The following is a 13,225-nucleotide window of genomic DNA, read 5'->3' as shown; positions in this document are numbered from 1 at the left end:
CGTTCTCATCCTCTCCATCCTAGTTACTGTTTGCTCAAATACCTCCTGACGTCTAACAGGGCAGGCGGCTTGTTTCTAGCTGCCTGTCCATTGTGCGGGTCTTCAGCGCGCGTCTCTTTGCTGCAGGTAAAATGATGCGTTGTGTTCGCTGCCCGGTCGCCTATCACGGAGGGGACGCCTGTCTGGCAGCGGGCTGCTCGGTGCTGGCTTCCCACAGCATCATCTGCCCGGGCCACTTCACGGCCCGGAAGGGGAAGAGGCACCACGCCCATGTCAACGTCAGCTGGTGCTTTGTGTGCTCCAAAGGTGAGGGCAGGCGGGGTTGGCAGTGCACGGGGCTGGTGGCCTGGAGCCCCGGAGCGCGGCTTCTGGCAGCAACTCGCACGCAGGCCCCGCCCCCACACGTACACATCTGGGAGCTGCGTGCCCACCTGCTCTGCGTGGCGGCCACACGTGTCCGTGTTTTCACGTCTGCCGGCCCACCGCGACCGTCTCCGACTCGTGGGACATTACTAGTGGTGCACTGCTAGTGGGCGCACAGGCCACTGTTGCAGCGACAGTCTGGGAGCTGGAGGGGTGCGGGCTGGAGGCGCGCGCACGCGCACCGGGCGGCCCGCGCTGAGCTGAGCCGCGCCCTCCTTTGCAGGGGGCAGCCTGCTGTGCTGCGAGTCCTGCCCCGCCGCCTTCCACCCCGACTGCCTGAACATCGAGATGCCGGATGGCAGCTGGTTCTGCAACGACTGCCGGGCCGGCAAGAAGCTGCACTTCCAGGACATCGTGTGGGTTAAGCTCGGGAACTACAGGTGTGAGAGCCAGAGCCCTGTGCTGCTGTTGAATGTGTTCTTTTTACTTTACAGAGCTTACAGTGTTGAAGTTACTGGCACTCTCTCTGAAGAGTCTGTGAACCCTGTTTTTAATATTTATAATAGATGGTGGCCGGCAGAAGTTTGCCATCCCAAAAATGTTCCCCCAAATATTCAGAAAATGAAGCACGAGGTTGGAGAATTCCCTGTGTTTTTCTTTGGGTCTAAAGATTATTACTGGACGCATCAGGCGCGAGTGTTCCCGTACATGGAGGGGGACCGGGGCAGCCGCTACCAGGGCGTCAGAGGAATCGGCAGAGTCTTCAAAAACGGTACGGAGCTTTCCAGGCGGCGTGAAGTGGCGACCGCGGGTGCTAAGCCTGATTTCTGCTCTTCGAAAGTGTGGTTTCTGTAGGAAACACGGGACTGAGCCTGCCGGCTGCCCTTGGCATTAGGCAAGCGTAGGTTTGCGGGCTGGCTGGTCGGCACAGCCGCTTTGGGGCATTGGATCGTGATTGACGGCACTAAGATGCGGAAAGTTGCTTTTGGGGAATCCTTTCGGTGCTGACGTGCAGGAGTGTCGCAGCTCGCCTCCTGGATGGTGGCGATGGAGGGAGCCTCCTGCCGTCCAGACCTGGGCCCTGGAGCACACACAGGGCGGCAGGTGTGGGTCAGGTGTGGGGGCGCAGAAGGAAGCCCCGCCCTGTACGCACAGTGGGTGGGAGGCAGGAAGCGCTGACGAGCCTGGAGGAAGTGGTGCTGGGTTGGGCCGCGCCGGGCGGGTAGGTAGTGAGCGGGGTCAGCGTGCATAGGGCCATCTAGGGAGAGCGAGAGTGAGTCACGGCCGGCCGATGGCGCTGAGCGGGAGCCTTCTCCTGCTCGCTGGGCCCTGGGCACAGGGGGGGCACTCAGCAGTCCTGGTGAGGATGGGTAGGCACCAAAGGTTTTCACTAGTTGTGATTACAAGAGAGGTGTTGCAATTGAGAGGCCTCTGAATGTGGTGAGTGTTAGCCAGCTGGTGAGTGGGAAAGCCAGGGTTTCTGTCTCCTGACTCCGGAAGCCAGAGTCCCTGCAGAACTAGGCCCAGCAGCAGACCTGCCTGGTGACTGCCAGGCCGCACGGCGGGTGGGCCCGGACCCCCAGTGTGGCTCCTGTTCTTTCTCATTCAGCCCGCTGCCCACTCCTCCGGCCCCTTTATCCTTGAGAGCAGCAAAACTGCATTTTCATTTTTGATCTTGGGACAGTGAGTGTTGGTGCCTGGTGCTTTGTCATTAGGTCACAGCCAAGTGTGGGGACCCTGGGGCTCTGCGCTGGGGCAAGCTGGCGCAGAGTACCACCCTGACTTTAGCCAACCAGGTTTAAAATGTCTGCAGCCTTTAAAAGCCCTGCCCTTTTCCGGTCGCTGTGATCTCTGTTCTGGGAAGACTGGAGACTGCCTCCAGGAAGGGAGTCTGCGGAGAACAGTGAGGCAGAACTTAAAGGGCAGACGTAGTTACTTACTAAAGTCTTTTCCTTGTGTTTCATCGACTTTTCAGCACTGCAAGAAGCTGAAGCTCGTTTTCGTGAAATCAAACTTCAAAGGGAGGCCAGAGAAACGCAGGAGAGCGAGCGCAAACCCCCGCCATACAAGCACATCAAGGTGACGCCAGGCGGCGCGGCACCCCTCGGCCTTGTCTTGTGTGTGTGAGGCCCCAGTGTGGACAGCTGCGTGGGCAGTCGCAGGCAGACGGCATACGCTGTCCACCAGGCGTGTCCTTTTTCACGAGGGTGACTGGGTGGGTGCAGCTTGGCCTTTGAGCAAGAGGTTCAGCCCGGCAGTCCTGGCTGGTGCCCAGAGCACGTTGTCACCAAGCTCTGGAGACCAGCTGGCCCAGAAGTGCTCAGCCCAAAGCCTCTGAGACAAATGACCATCCCACCTGAAAGGGTGGGTGAGACGAGCCTGGCAGGACAGGGTGTTCCTGAATACGGCCCAGAATGGACTCCAGTGAGCCCAGGAGCCCTGCAGGAAGTGTGTCCCACATCCCCACGGTGCGGGAGGAAGCATAGCCAGGGCTCAGCTCTGAGAGGGGTAGGTGCTCTCCTTGAAGCCGCCTGCCCTCGGTGAGCCAGTGCCAGCTGTAGCCCAGTGCCCAGGGCCTGGCGGCCTCATGACACATGTGTGCTGACGCCTTCTAGCCGGTCAAGGGCTCCGTCTTTGCTCCTAAAATCGGGACCGTAGTCAGCATGTCTGCGTGTAAAGGAGGCATTCTCTGTACTAACTGCACTGACTGTCTTCTTGGGGTGAGTCCCAGGAGATGGCACTACTGGGTCAGAGAACCTGAAACTTAGATTCTTGGGGCGATTCTTGGGGTGAAGTTCCAGAGTGTTCCTCAAAAGTGTCGCAGTTTGCCACCCCCCAGCAGTGAAGCTGTGTCATGTTCCTGCTTCAGTTTGTTTTCTCTGATGCTTTGTTTGGGTGCTCTCGCCCCGTTAACAAGAAACCGTTCATGGGGCGGGGCTGTCCCCGTGGCGCCTCTGGGGGGCGCTGTGGAGAGCTGGTCTCCACGTGACTGTGCTGAGCACCATGTGTGTCGTCCTAGATGTGTCAGCTCTCCTACAGGAGAAACGGGATGTGGGGTGGGGCTGCACTCCCGCCCCTGAAGGTCCAGGTCCGCCTAAGGCTGTCTGCTGCCTGGGCGGGGCTGGTGCTGTGACTGAGGCCGCTCACCTTTCCCGCAGGTGAACAAGCCTTACGGGAAAGTGCAGATCTACACGGCTGACATTTCCGAGATCCCCAAGTGCAACTGCAAGGCCACGGACGAGAGCCCGTGCGGCTTCGACTCGGAGTGTTTGAACAGGATGCTGATGTTTGAGTGCCACCCGCAGGTGTGCCCTGCCGGGGAGTTCTGCCAGAACCAGTGCTTCACCAAGCGCCAGTACCCTGAGACCAAGATCATCAGGACAGACGGCAAGGGATGGGGCCTGGTCGCCAAGAGGGACATCAGAAAGGTCTGTGCCGGGCGCCATCCGCCGTTAGGAGTTTGGTTCACGGGTTGCTTAGACTTGGATTTGCTTACTGTACTTTTGCTCATGGAAGAGGGGATTTTAAAATGTTTTTGCGTTAGTACAATTGAATATTGTGAAACGTTATGTGAAAGTTACCACCCAGGTAAGACTCCTAACATCCCTTGAAACATGCCTTCGGTCAAAATTTTGACGTTGCTTCTGTGAAGATATGTGAAATGACCGGGTTCCGTGGACAAGCGGCCCGCGTGCTGTGGGCGGTGGCCGAGGGGACGTGGGAGGTCCCGGGATGGGAGGGACAGAGGCGACCTCGCCTGCTGCGCTCGGGGGCAGGAGCGGCCATCTGTCCGTGTCTTCACTGCGCTGTCTGACCCCAGGGCGAGTTCGTGAACGAGTACGTGGGCGAGCTGATCGACGAGGAGGAGTGCATGGCGCGCATCAGGCATGCGCACGAGAATGACATCACCCACTTCTACATGCTCACCATCGACAAGGTAACGTGCCGAGGCTCCGTGCCCGTGGGCCCCCCTCGGGGCAGGTGCTGGAGGCCACAGCTGGCTGCCTGTCAGCGTGAGTGCCATGTGGCCCACGGGTGCCTGGAGGACACGCCAAACAGTCTGAACAGTCTGCGAAGCGTCAGGGAGGAGACGAGAGCACAGACGTGGGAGTGATGCACCTTGTAGCTTACACAGTGCGGTCATTTTGTGGCCGTGGCGTGTCTGAGCCCAGATTAGTAAACAGTTTGGGACATAGGTCAGCTGGCAAGGCCAGCATTCTCAGGAGGAAGGTGGGTGAGATGCTGTGTTTATGAGCGAGGACAGAGATGGTGCGTCAGGTCTGTGAGTGACGCGTAACAGTGAAGGGCTCTTTCCAGGGTGACTTCTTTCAGAGGCAGCAAATTTATTCTTCCCTCTGCTGTCCCCCCTTTTGGGGGGGGGGGTGAGCAAGATTATTAGTAATTGAAAGCCTAGGCCTGTGTCTCACCTTGTTGTGAAAAGTGCCACGCTGACCATTTAACACACAAGTTGGTCCCTGAAATGATAGTTCCCCAGGGCACCTGGTGGAAGTGAAGGTCAAGGACAGACACTAAAACATTGCCTACTCGCGTGTTTTCTACGAGAAGTAGGCCGCGCGTAGGGGTCTACAAAGCACAGTAAGTGGTGGCCTCCTTAAGCAGACCCTCCAGGTAGAAGCGTCGCTTTTGGTGAGGACCAGAGGTAATAAGACCAAGTCTGAAAGGAAATATCGAATAAGGTTATTAGAAGAGGTCAGAACCACAGGAGGAGATTTAGAGGTCACAAGAAATTGACAAGACTTTGAGGGTGAGTCAGGCAGCTTGGACAGTTGAAACGGGGGTTAACATATAGTCTCTACATCTGACTCAGCAGGTGGGTGGGGAGATCCTGGAAGGCCACAGAGGAAGTTACCCGAGTGGCAGGTTGTGCTGAGGCAGTTAGTGAGGTTGTAGCACTGGAAGTGGGGACAGGTTACAAGTGGAAGGCGGAAACGTTTCAGTGAGTGGATGAACTGTGACCCATGCCATGTTTCTGGTTCAGAGATGAAATGTGGGAAAATGGAAATATTTCCAAATGTAAGCACGTTGTAATTAGAGTATTAACGTTTAAATATAGCTGGACAGGCAGTTCCAAAGTCCATGCTGAAGGCGAGTCTGCCAGCCTGGCCAGCGCTGTCCAGAACCCCTGTGAAGTGTGGGCCTCCTATGAAAACAGTGGCCCAAGGCCAGCAGTAGGTGATAGGCGGCAGGAAGGCCAGGCCAGTGCCGGTGACTGCTGACTGCCTAGGGCGGGGCGAAGACTGTCCTTAGCTGCCACTGACACCCCTGTCACTCCATTTAGCAAAATAAACTCCACATGGATTGAAGCACGAGGGAGGCATGGGTATCTTTTATAATTCAGGGGTTGGGAGGCTGTGTTAGGCCGAAACCCTGGATAAGTAAAGCAAAAGATTGGTAAAATAGTTGCAATAAAACAAAGTTTTGAACGAAGAAAGGTACAAGAAGTAAAAATTCAGGTGTCATCTGTGAGGCAGCCCCTGACACACAGTTGCCCAGGGTCTGGTCTGCAGAATAGACACAGACAGACCTGTGCAAACTGCCAGGAAAGAGGTGAAGACCTCTTCACGAAACGGTGAAGACCCGTGGGGCCGCCCCGCTCGCTGACAACTCGGGGAAACAGTGGGCCTGTGGCCATTGACGGGGTTGAGGGCCTTGGCACGCCTTCCTCGGCACGTGTTCTAGAAAAGTCTGCAGACACCGGCACGGACACATGAGCGCACCGCCTGCAGCCTTCTCACAGCAAAGCTGGGAGCCGGCTCGGCAGTGCGCCAGTAGCAGGAGGTCCGCACCACGGCTTCTGGGTCAGGGAGCACCGGCAGTGGTGACAGACAGAGTCCAGTTGTCACCGCGTTTCGTGTAGTGAAGACAGAAAAGCACGTTCTGATACCATTTCTGGTTTTTAGGGCATGGAGAGTCAGGGTGCTCGGGGCAACGGGTCCTGGCAGGCGACTTGGGCGTGGGGCAGTGCCCGGGGCCATGGGAGCCAGACCCCGTGCCTGTCTGTGTGGACATTTATCTCCATTCAGACATCGTTTTGCATTAACTCAGGATTGGTGGCCTTATTGTAGGGACCCTCCGTCCCCCCACACGTTTCCTGTACCTCAGTGGCTCCCATCACAGAGCAGGGACCCCTCCCAGCCACGCAGTTGGTCTAAGACTGACTTTTAGGATGAAGATGCCCAAGGCTCTGTTCTGATTTGTCCCCCTTTCCTGACACTGGGCGATTGCGTCACCTCTGTATTTTGCCACAATAGATGTGTCCTTGTATACACGGGCACTTCCTGTCAGCGGGTCTGTGCCCAGGGGCACGAGAGCAGAGCCAGAGTGCTCATAGGAGATTTTCGTCTCAGCACAGTTCCCGCCGCCCTGGGCGGCCCCCGTGTGTCATGATGTGAAGTCAGTACCCGTTGTGTCACTTGCCTTTGCTCAGCTGCTTGGGGACCTGGCTTGTCTGCATTTGCGCCTTGGCAGTTGCCTGTTTCTCTCCTGGGCCCGGCTCGTAGTTGGGTCAGTCTTGTTCTTCTCTCTCCGTGAGTGTCCTGTGTGCTGTGGGTGTTGGCCTTCAGCCCTGAGGTCCTCACAGTGCTTCTGGCTCCCTGGCTTGTCATCTGGCGGCTGGTGTTGGGAACAGGCTCACTGCCTCCTGCTCACCAGGGCTCGGTCCTCTCCTCGTGGTACAGACCCGCCCTCCATGAGCGAGAGAAACGGGACTGGTTTGGGGGTCTCCTGTCTGAGTGGACACGGGAGACCACGGATTTCAGTGCGACACCAGCAACGCTCCTGATGGTGGAGACCCCCTTACGTGAGACTGTGATGGCTGAGAGCTGAGCCGTGTAAATGCTACTTGAAACTTGAGTTGTGCCTTACAGGACCGTATAATTGACGCTGGCCCCAAAGGCAACTACTCCCGATTTATGAATCACAGCTGCCAGCCCAACTGCGAGACCCTCAAGTGGACAGTGAATGGCGACACTCGAGTGGGCCTCTTTGCTGTGTGTGACATTCCCGCAGGTATGGCGCCTTGGGGGGCTCTGCACAGTCTCCTGGCTGACGGGGGGGACAGGGGCCATCTGGAGGTGGGGCGCATTCTGTCGTGTCTGTTTTAAGAAGAGAATTGCAAAGGCACTGAGCGCCGTGTAGGCGTGGGCGAGGCAGGAGTGAGTGTGGTAGAGCTGGCGAAAGCTTCCGGGCGTTACTAGGTGGTCAGCGTGTTCTGTGCGCTTTGTCTCCTGTCACCCAGGGACAGAGCTGACTTTCAACTACAACCTCGACTGTCTGGGGAACGAGAAAACAGTCTGCCGCTGTGGGGCCTCCAACTGCAGTGGATTCCTAGGGGACAGACCGAAGGTAAAGTCACCGCCCATGTGTTTCCAGCTGATGTCAGCATTTCAGACATCCGGGACACGTCCCTTTTAGTCTTGTTGCCACGACAGACAGGAGGGTCTGTGCTGGGTGTGGGCGAGGCCCTGGGAGCCGCTGGCCTTTCTGTCCACGGAGACAGCCCCTTCCTCACCACATGGTGTGCCAGGCACCCCACACTGGCTCTTAGTTCTGGGGACCAGAAGGCCCAGTGGGTGTTGTCAGGGCCATGCCCCTCTGAAGGCTCTGTTGGCATCTGTTCCATGACCCTCTCCAGCTTCTGGGCGCTGGGCAGTCCTTGGTGTCCTGGGCTTGTGGCTGCACTCCTGCAGCCCCTCCATCACCATCACCACGAGGCCTCTCCCAAACGTCTGTGTCTCTTTCCCTCTGATGAGGACACCGGTCAGATTGGTGTGGGGCCACCCTGCCCCAGTGTGACCTCACCCCAACTTAATTACATCTGCAGTGACCCTGTTCCCAAAGAGGTCACATTGCGAGGTTCCGGGAAGAATGGGACTCTGGGGGCACACGTTCAGCCCAGCACAGTTACCTGCCACCCAGAGCTGGGCTGTCCACATGGCGTCTGCCGTTTCAGCCCCTCATTAGTTCACGTTCAAGACGAAGTTCCCAACAGAGGAAAGCGAGGCTGCAGCGGGGGGTGGGGGAGGGGCAGGCTGAGCTCGGCCCCTCTTGGTGGCCTTGGTTATTCACCCGCACGTGTGCGTCTCATCCATGAGCCGTGTTTCCTTCTTCGTTCTAGACGTCCGCGTCCCTGTCTGCAGAGGAAAAGGGGAAAAAGGCCAAGAAGAAGAGCCGGCGTCGCAGAGCGAGAGGCGAGGGGAAGCGGTCGGAGGACGAGTGCTTCCGCTGTGGCGACGGCGGCCAGCTGGTGCTGTGCGACCGCAGGTCCTGCACTAAGGCCTACCACCTGCCCTGCCTGGGCCTGGGCAAGCGGCCCTTCGGTGGGTCCCTGCGGCTCCGCGCGTCCCCGCGCCGGGCCCGGCCTGTGCTGCGTGCGTCCCGTCACATTTGTCAGATTTGCAGGGTGTTCAGGTCATGAGTCCCAAGCCCAGGGCGGCAGGGCCTCGCTCAGCTGGGCGTGCGTGACCGTGGGCCAGCCACACAGGGGGACCCAGCCTGAAAGGAGCGGAGCCCGGCTGGTAACTGGGGGAGGTGGTGGCCCGAGCAGAGTTTTCCCCAGGGGCCCCACAGCCCATGGCAGGAGGCGTGTGCACAGCCAGCCTGCCACTCAGGCAGCTGCTCGGGGCCGATGGGCACACACCTGGCTCCCTGTGCGGAAGACCAGCGCGTGGCCTCCACCTCCCGCCACCACTGAGTGTCAGGGTGACCACAGGCATCAGTGGGACAGTAGTAACTAGTCTCAGAAAAAAATAAAAACATAAAGAGGTTTTTACAAAGACAAGAAAGCGAAAAGGTGTAGAAAGAAAAGTCAAGCATGTCTGTAAAGAAGCCGTTTTTGGGGAGCAAAAGACAACGCCAGGTTAACAGACACGCCAGACAGAGATGTCTGACAACAAAGCCTTTACGAATCAATGCCAAGAGGGTAAATGCCCCTGTAGAAAACCGGTCCAGGCTACAGACAGGTGGGCACAGGGCAGAAGCCATAGCCGCCGGGGGCCGCACAGCTCAGCCTTGTTGGCGGGCGGAGTGCCGCCCAGTGGGGACGCGGGACCCAACACAGATGCCTTCTGAGTGTAGTGCCAGCTTCTCTGCTTTGATGGTTGGACGGGAAGCAGTCTCTCGTTTGGATCTGTATCCATCTGAGTAGACAGAGGCTTAGCGTTTCTTTTCAGTGATTGCAGCACTTCTGTCTGGTGACCCGTTGTCTCGTTGCAGGGAAGTGGGAATGTCCCTGGCATCACTGTGACGTGTGCGGCAAACCTTCTGCTTCTTTTTGCCACTTTTGCCCCAACTCGTTTTGCAAGGAACACCAAGACGGGACAGTCTTCAGCTGTACCCAGGATGGGCGGTCCTACTGCTGTGAGCATGACTTGGGGACAGAGTCCATTAGAAGTGCCAAGGCTGAAAAGCCCTTTCCAGAACCCACGAAGTCCAAGGGGAAGAGGAAGAGGAGGAGATGTTGGCGGAGAGTCACCGAAGGCAAATAGCGCCCGGCGGGGGCTTGGTTAGATGCAGGGGCGGCATCGGGCGCCAGCTTGCCTTGTGGGCAGGGGGCCGTGTGTGGGACTGGCCCGAGGACCCAGCTGGAAGCCGCCATGACGGTCGGTCGGTCGGTCGGTCGGCCTCCTTGGGAGGGAGCGCCTGTCCACCACTGAGCCATGCTCAGCAGTGCCCGCTTCGTCCGCACTGACCCGGCTGAGCCGCGTGCTTCGGAACGTTCCGGGACAGACGAGCCGGACACAGCATTACAGCTGCACTTGAATTTCGGAGAATGTCAAGGGCCCTCCCGCTCTATTTTCTTAGGTTAAAGATATGACTGTGCATTGATGGCATGTGAAATGTTTTTCTCTCACCTGAAACGTAGAGTAGTGTTTTTGCTGGAGGGTCCCCGTTCTCTAATCTTCACGATGTCACTGGGCCTGCTTACCTGTCATCACTCAGGAAGGACCAGGGTGGGGCCTGCTGGGCAAGGACTCAGACCCTGAATTCCTTGGGAACCATGAGTCTGATCATTATTTTGCTTTTATGAAACAGCTGTTATTTTCTTGTACTAATGTGAAATTTTTCCTCAAAATGCTTTTTCATCCTGGTGAGAAGTTGGCCCAGGGATGGTGGTAGCGATAGCGTTGTAAGATTTCCCAAGTCGCTTTTTTTCTCTTCACTGATTGGAACTAGTGCCACTGCCGTGTGGCCCGGAGAGCACAGGGCCACGCCCCCGTGCCAGCTTCTAGCCCCCACTTGGGGGAAGACTTTGTGCAGTTTTCTCATTTGGCTTTTCTTTACCAGTTTCTGGGTTTTGTTCTCAATATAGTCTTGCCAAACCTGTCTCACTCATTAACACCGACTGAAACGTGTATTTACTAACGCGGCCCGAGTCCTGGCGGCCCGAGGAGTGGCGCGGCACCTCGTTTAAAGCGCTCACTTCGGGAAAGGGTGTTGCGTGTTGCGTTCTGCTCCGCAGCAGCTGGGCCCTGTGCCACGCTCCCTCAGGACCCAGAGCGTGTGGGCCGCGTGCATTTCCAAGAGCTGCCCTTTCCAGTGTCTGAAGAGGGACCCCGAGTTTAGAAGTGCTGTCATCTGAAGTTCCTTCCATTTCATCCCACATCATGGGGCTGCTCATGGCAAACGTGAGCTGTGCTGGTCAGGGCACCACCTACCTGCCTGACGCCAGTGACGCGGCCCCCTTAGAATTCCATTGCCTTCCGTTGTTAAAAAGGCCTGGCCCCAGCAAATGAGACCCTTCTGGGAAGTGCTGTTCTCTGGGAGACACGATGCTGCTTTTCCAGAGTTGCTCTTGACCCTGGGAAGTTGGGAGCGTCCTGCCAGGCCCCCATGTGCCCTCGGGCCTGTCTCCACGTGTGCCGTGGGAGGGACGGGGCCACTCGGCCGAGGTGCTGTTTTCTGGCCTTTTCTTCTTCAAATGGCCCAAGGAGAACATCTGTTCTGTAGAAAGTTTACACAACTGCTCTTGCAAACTCCTACTGAGGTCGCCTGCTCATTTCTCGTCTGGTTTTGCCTCTTGGAACTGCAGGGCGGCCTTGGGCCCCAGGCCCCTTCCACTACTCCTCCATGGTTTTGTGGCGTGAACCAGGGTCGGGATCCCACCAGGCCGTGACCCTGGTGGAGTCTGCTCCAGGTGTGAGGTTCCCTGGGGCCTGTGGGGTGCACATCTCCCGAGCGCTGGCTGGTAGGAGTTGGCCGTCCACGTGGCCCTTCTGTCGTGACCACGAACAAGGAGCCACACACAGAACCAAAAGGAAAACCCTGAGCTTGGCCATCTGTCAGCTGCTTCTGCATGTGTGGCTCAGTTCTCTGGACATGGACTTGGTTGCTGAGAAATGGTAACTGTGGAGTGTTTCAGTTGGTCTTAAGGAAATCCTGGATCAACTTCCAGATCTGTGCTCCTTTATGCCATCACTTGGGAGGCTGTTCCAGGGACCGGCCCGGAGTGGCCTGGCAGCGTTACATACCTGCGTGTGTTGCCTCTGGGCACAAGTGGCACCCGACACCTGGCTCTTTAGAGTCGAGGGCCCTAGGTGCGGGCCAGCGTCGTCCTGTGTCCCTTCCTGCCAGCTGAGGGGCTTCGGTGTGAGTCACATCAGAATTGGTTTTGCAGTGCACTTTGGGGAGCAGATTAACTTATTTTTGTATTTGACAGTAGTGAAATCTTGGGATTTTGAGTCACTTTGATATTATTTCCAAATTCTTTTATGACCTTTCTGAAAGACAATACTAGGAAAATTTTCAATATGGTTGCCCTTTCCAAAACTGTTCAACTAATGAACAGATTAACACTAACTTGGAACCTCTTTAGAAAACCAATTTATGAACCTGAGCACAAGTAGGCTTTTGGAGCACCCCCCGAGCTTGAAGGGCCCGGCCTGCCCACACCCTCAGTCTGAGGGAGTGCTTGTTTGGGGGTTCAGTCTTGCTGATTATCAGCTTCTGCCCCTTGTCATGAATGAGAAGCCAAAACAGAACGAAACCTGCTCGGGCACCTCAGGATTCCTCCTGTGCCCACGTGAGTGGCCGTCTGCCCGTGCCAGCCTCTGGGGACGTGGGTGCCTCTCACAGCGTGTGGGCACAGGAAGGGGCCCAGTTTGGCCGTCATAAAATGTGAGCACTGTGGGGACTGAGCCTGGCACCCGCAGCACATGGTAAGGCTGTCCTGTCCTCCCCGGAGTCACGGAGTCATGTGGACATCCAGCCTTGCCCTCACCTCCTGGGTCCCCTCCACACTCAGGTCTGTGCTGACGCCTTGGAAGTATTTATCTTGACTCATAAACGTGTACAGCGCCCATCTTCCAGAACTACCTTATTTTCAGGAGTTAAAGATAAGCCTGTTTTAACGCAAGTTGACAAACGACTGAGTTGCCAAATTCCTGATCCTAAGAGAAGTGTAGTGTTTGACGCGTGTCAGTCAGTAGTGAGATGTTGTGTCTGTGGCCTGGCGAGGTGTGAACTTCCGTCAGAAATGAACTGTACGTCGAAAAGGTGTCTAAACTTTATACAGCGTGAGGTCAGGCTCCTTTAGGAATACTGGGTGCTATCACCAGTATGCTAGACATGAAAACTTGAAATTCACTTCTAGGGGGAATATACTGAAATGTAGATTTGGGAATTACCAGTTGGGGGGGAAATAGCATTTAAAATGGGAAGTTGTGTTTGGAAAATTGTGTATGATGAGTATTTTTGTATTAAAGAAATTTTAAAGGCTTTTTTCTTCAACTTATTTTCCATGGGCTTGCATTTTGACGTTTGGGCTCCCCCTCAGAGAAGGGCTCCCGTCCTCAGAGCGCCATTCTGCTTTTGATTTGCCAGGCAGAGGCTAACGTGGCCTTGG

General features: G+C 56.5%; 1 protein-coding gene and 1 non-coding gene across 3 annotated transcripts in view; both read left to right on the top strand.

Annotated features, from left to right (window-relative positions):
* Positions 1-13,098, top strand: part of NSD2 (nuclear receptor binding SET domain protein 2) — a 68,960-nt gene extending 55,862 nt beyond the window's left edge. For both annotated transcript variants that reach the window (XM_019712499.3, XM_074320195.2), the window contains exons 14-23: positions 127-306; positions 647-803; positions 930-1,135; positions 2,339-2,442; positions 3,522-3,791; positions 4,184-4,300; positions 7,251-7,392; positions 7,622-7,728; positions 8,501-8,702; positions 9,598-13,098. In XM_019712499.3, coding sequence (XP_019568058.2) covers positions 127-306; positions 647-803; positions 930-1,135; positions 2,339-2,442; positions 3,522-3,791; positions 4,184-4,300; positions 7,251-7,392; positions 7,622-7,728; positions 8,501-8,702; positions 9,598-9,869 — 1,757 coding nt within the window. In that variant the 3' untranslated portion in view covers positions 9,870-13,098. The remainder of the gene's footprint in view (positions 1-126; positions 307-646; positions 804-929; positions 1,136-2,338; positions 2,443-3,521; positions 3,792-4,183; positions 4,301-7,250; positions 7,393-7,621; positions 7,729-8,500; positions 8,703-9,597) is intronic.
* Positions 7,025-7,149, top strand: LOC141570285 (small Cajal body-specific RNA 23). Its single transcript, XR_012494290.1, has one exon.
* Positions 13,099-13,225: the final 127 nt, after the last annotated feature.

The sequence above is a fragment of the Rhinolophus sinicus genome, chromosome 1 (assembly GCF_057876585.1).
Source record: "Rhinolophus sinicus isolate RSI-liver-muscle chromosome 1, RSI-T2T, whole genome shotgun sequence".
NCBI lineage: Eukaryota > Metazoa > Chordata > Mammalia > Chiroptera > Rhinolophidae > Rhinolophus > Rhinolophus sinicus.
Note: the sequence above shows the minus strand (reverse complement) of the source record. Positions and strands in the feature narration are given on the sequence as shown.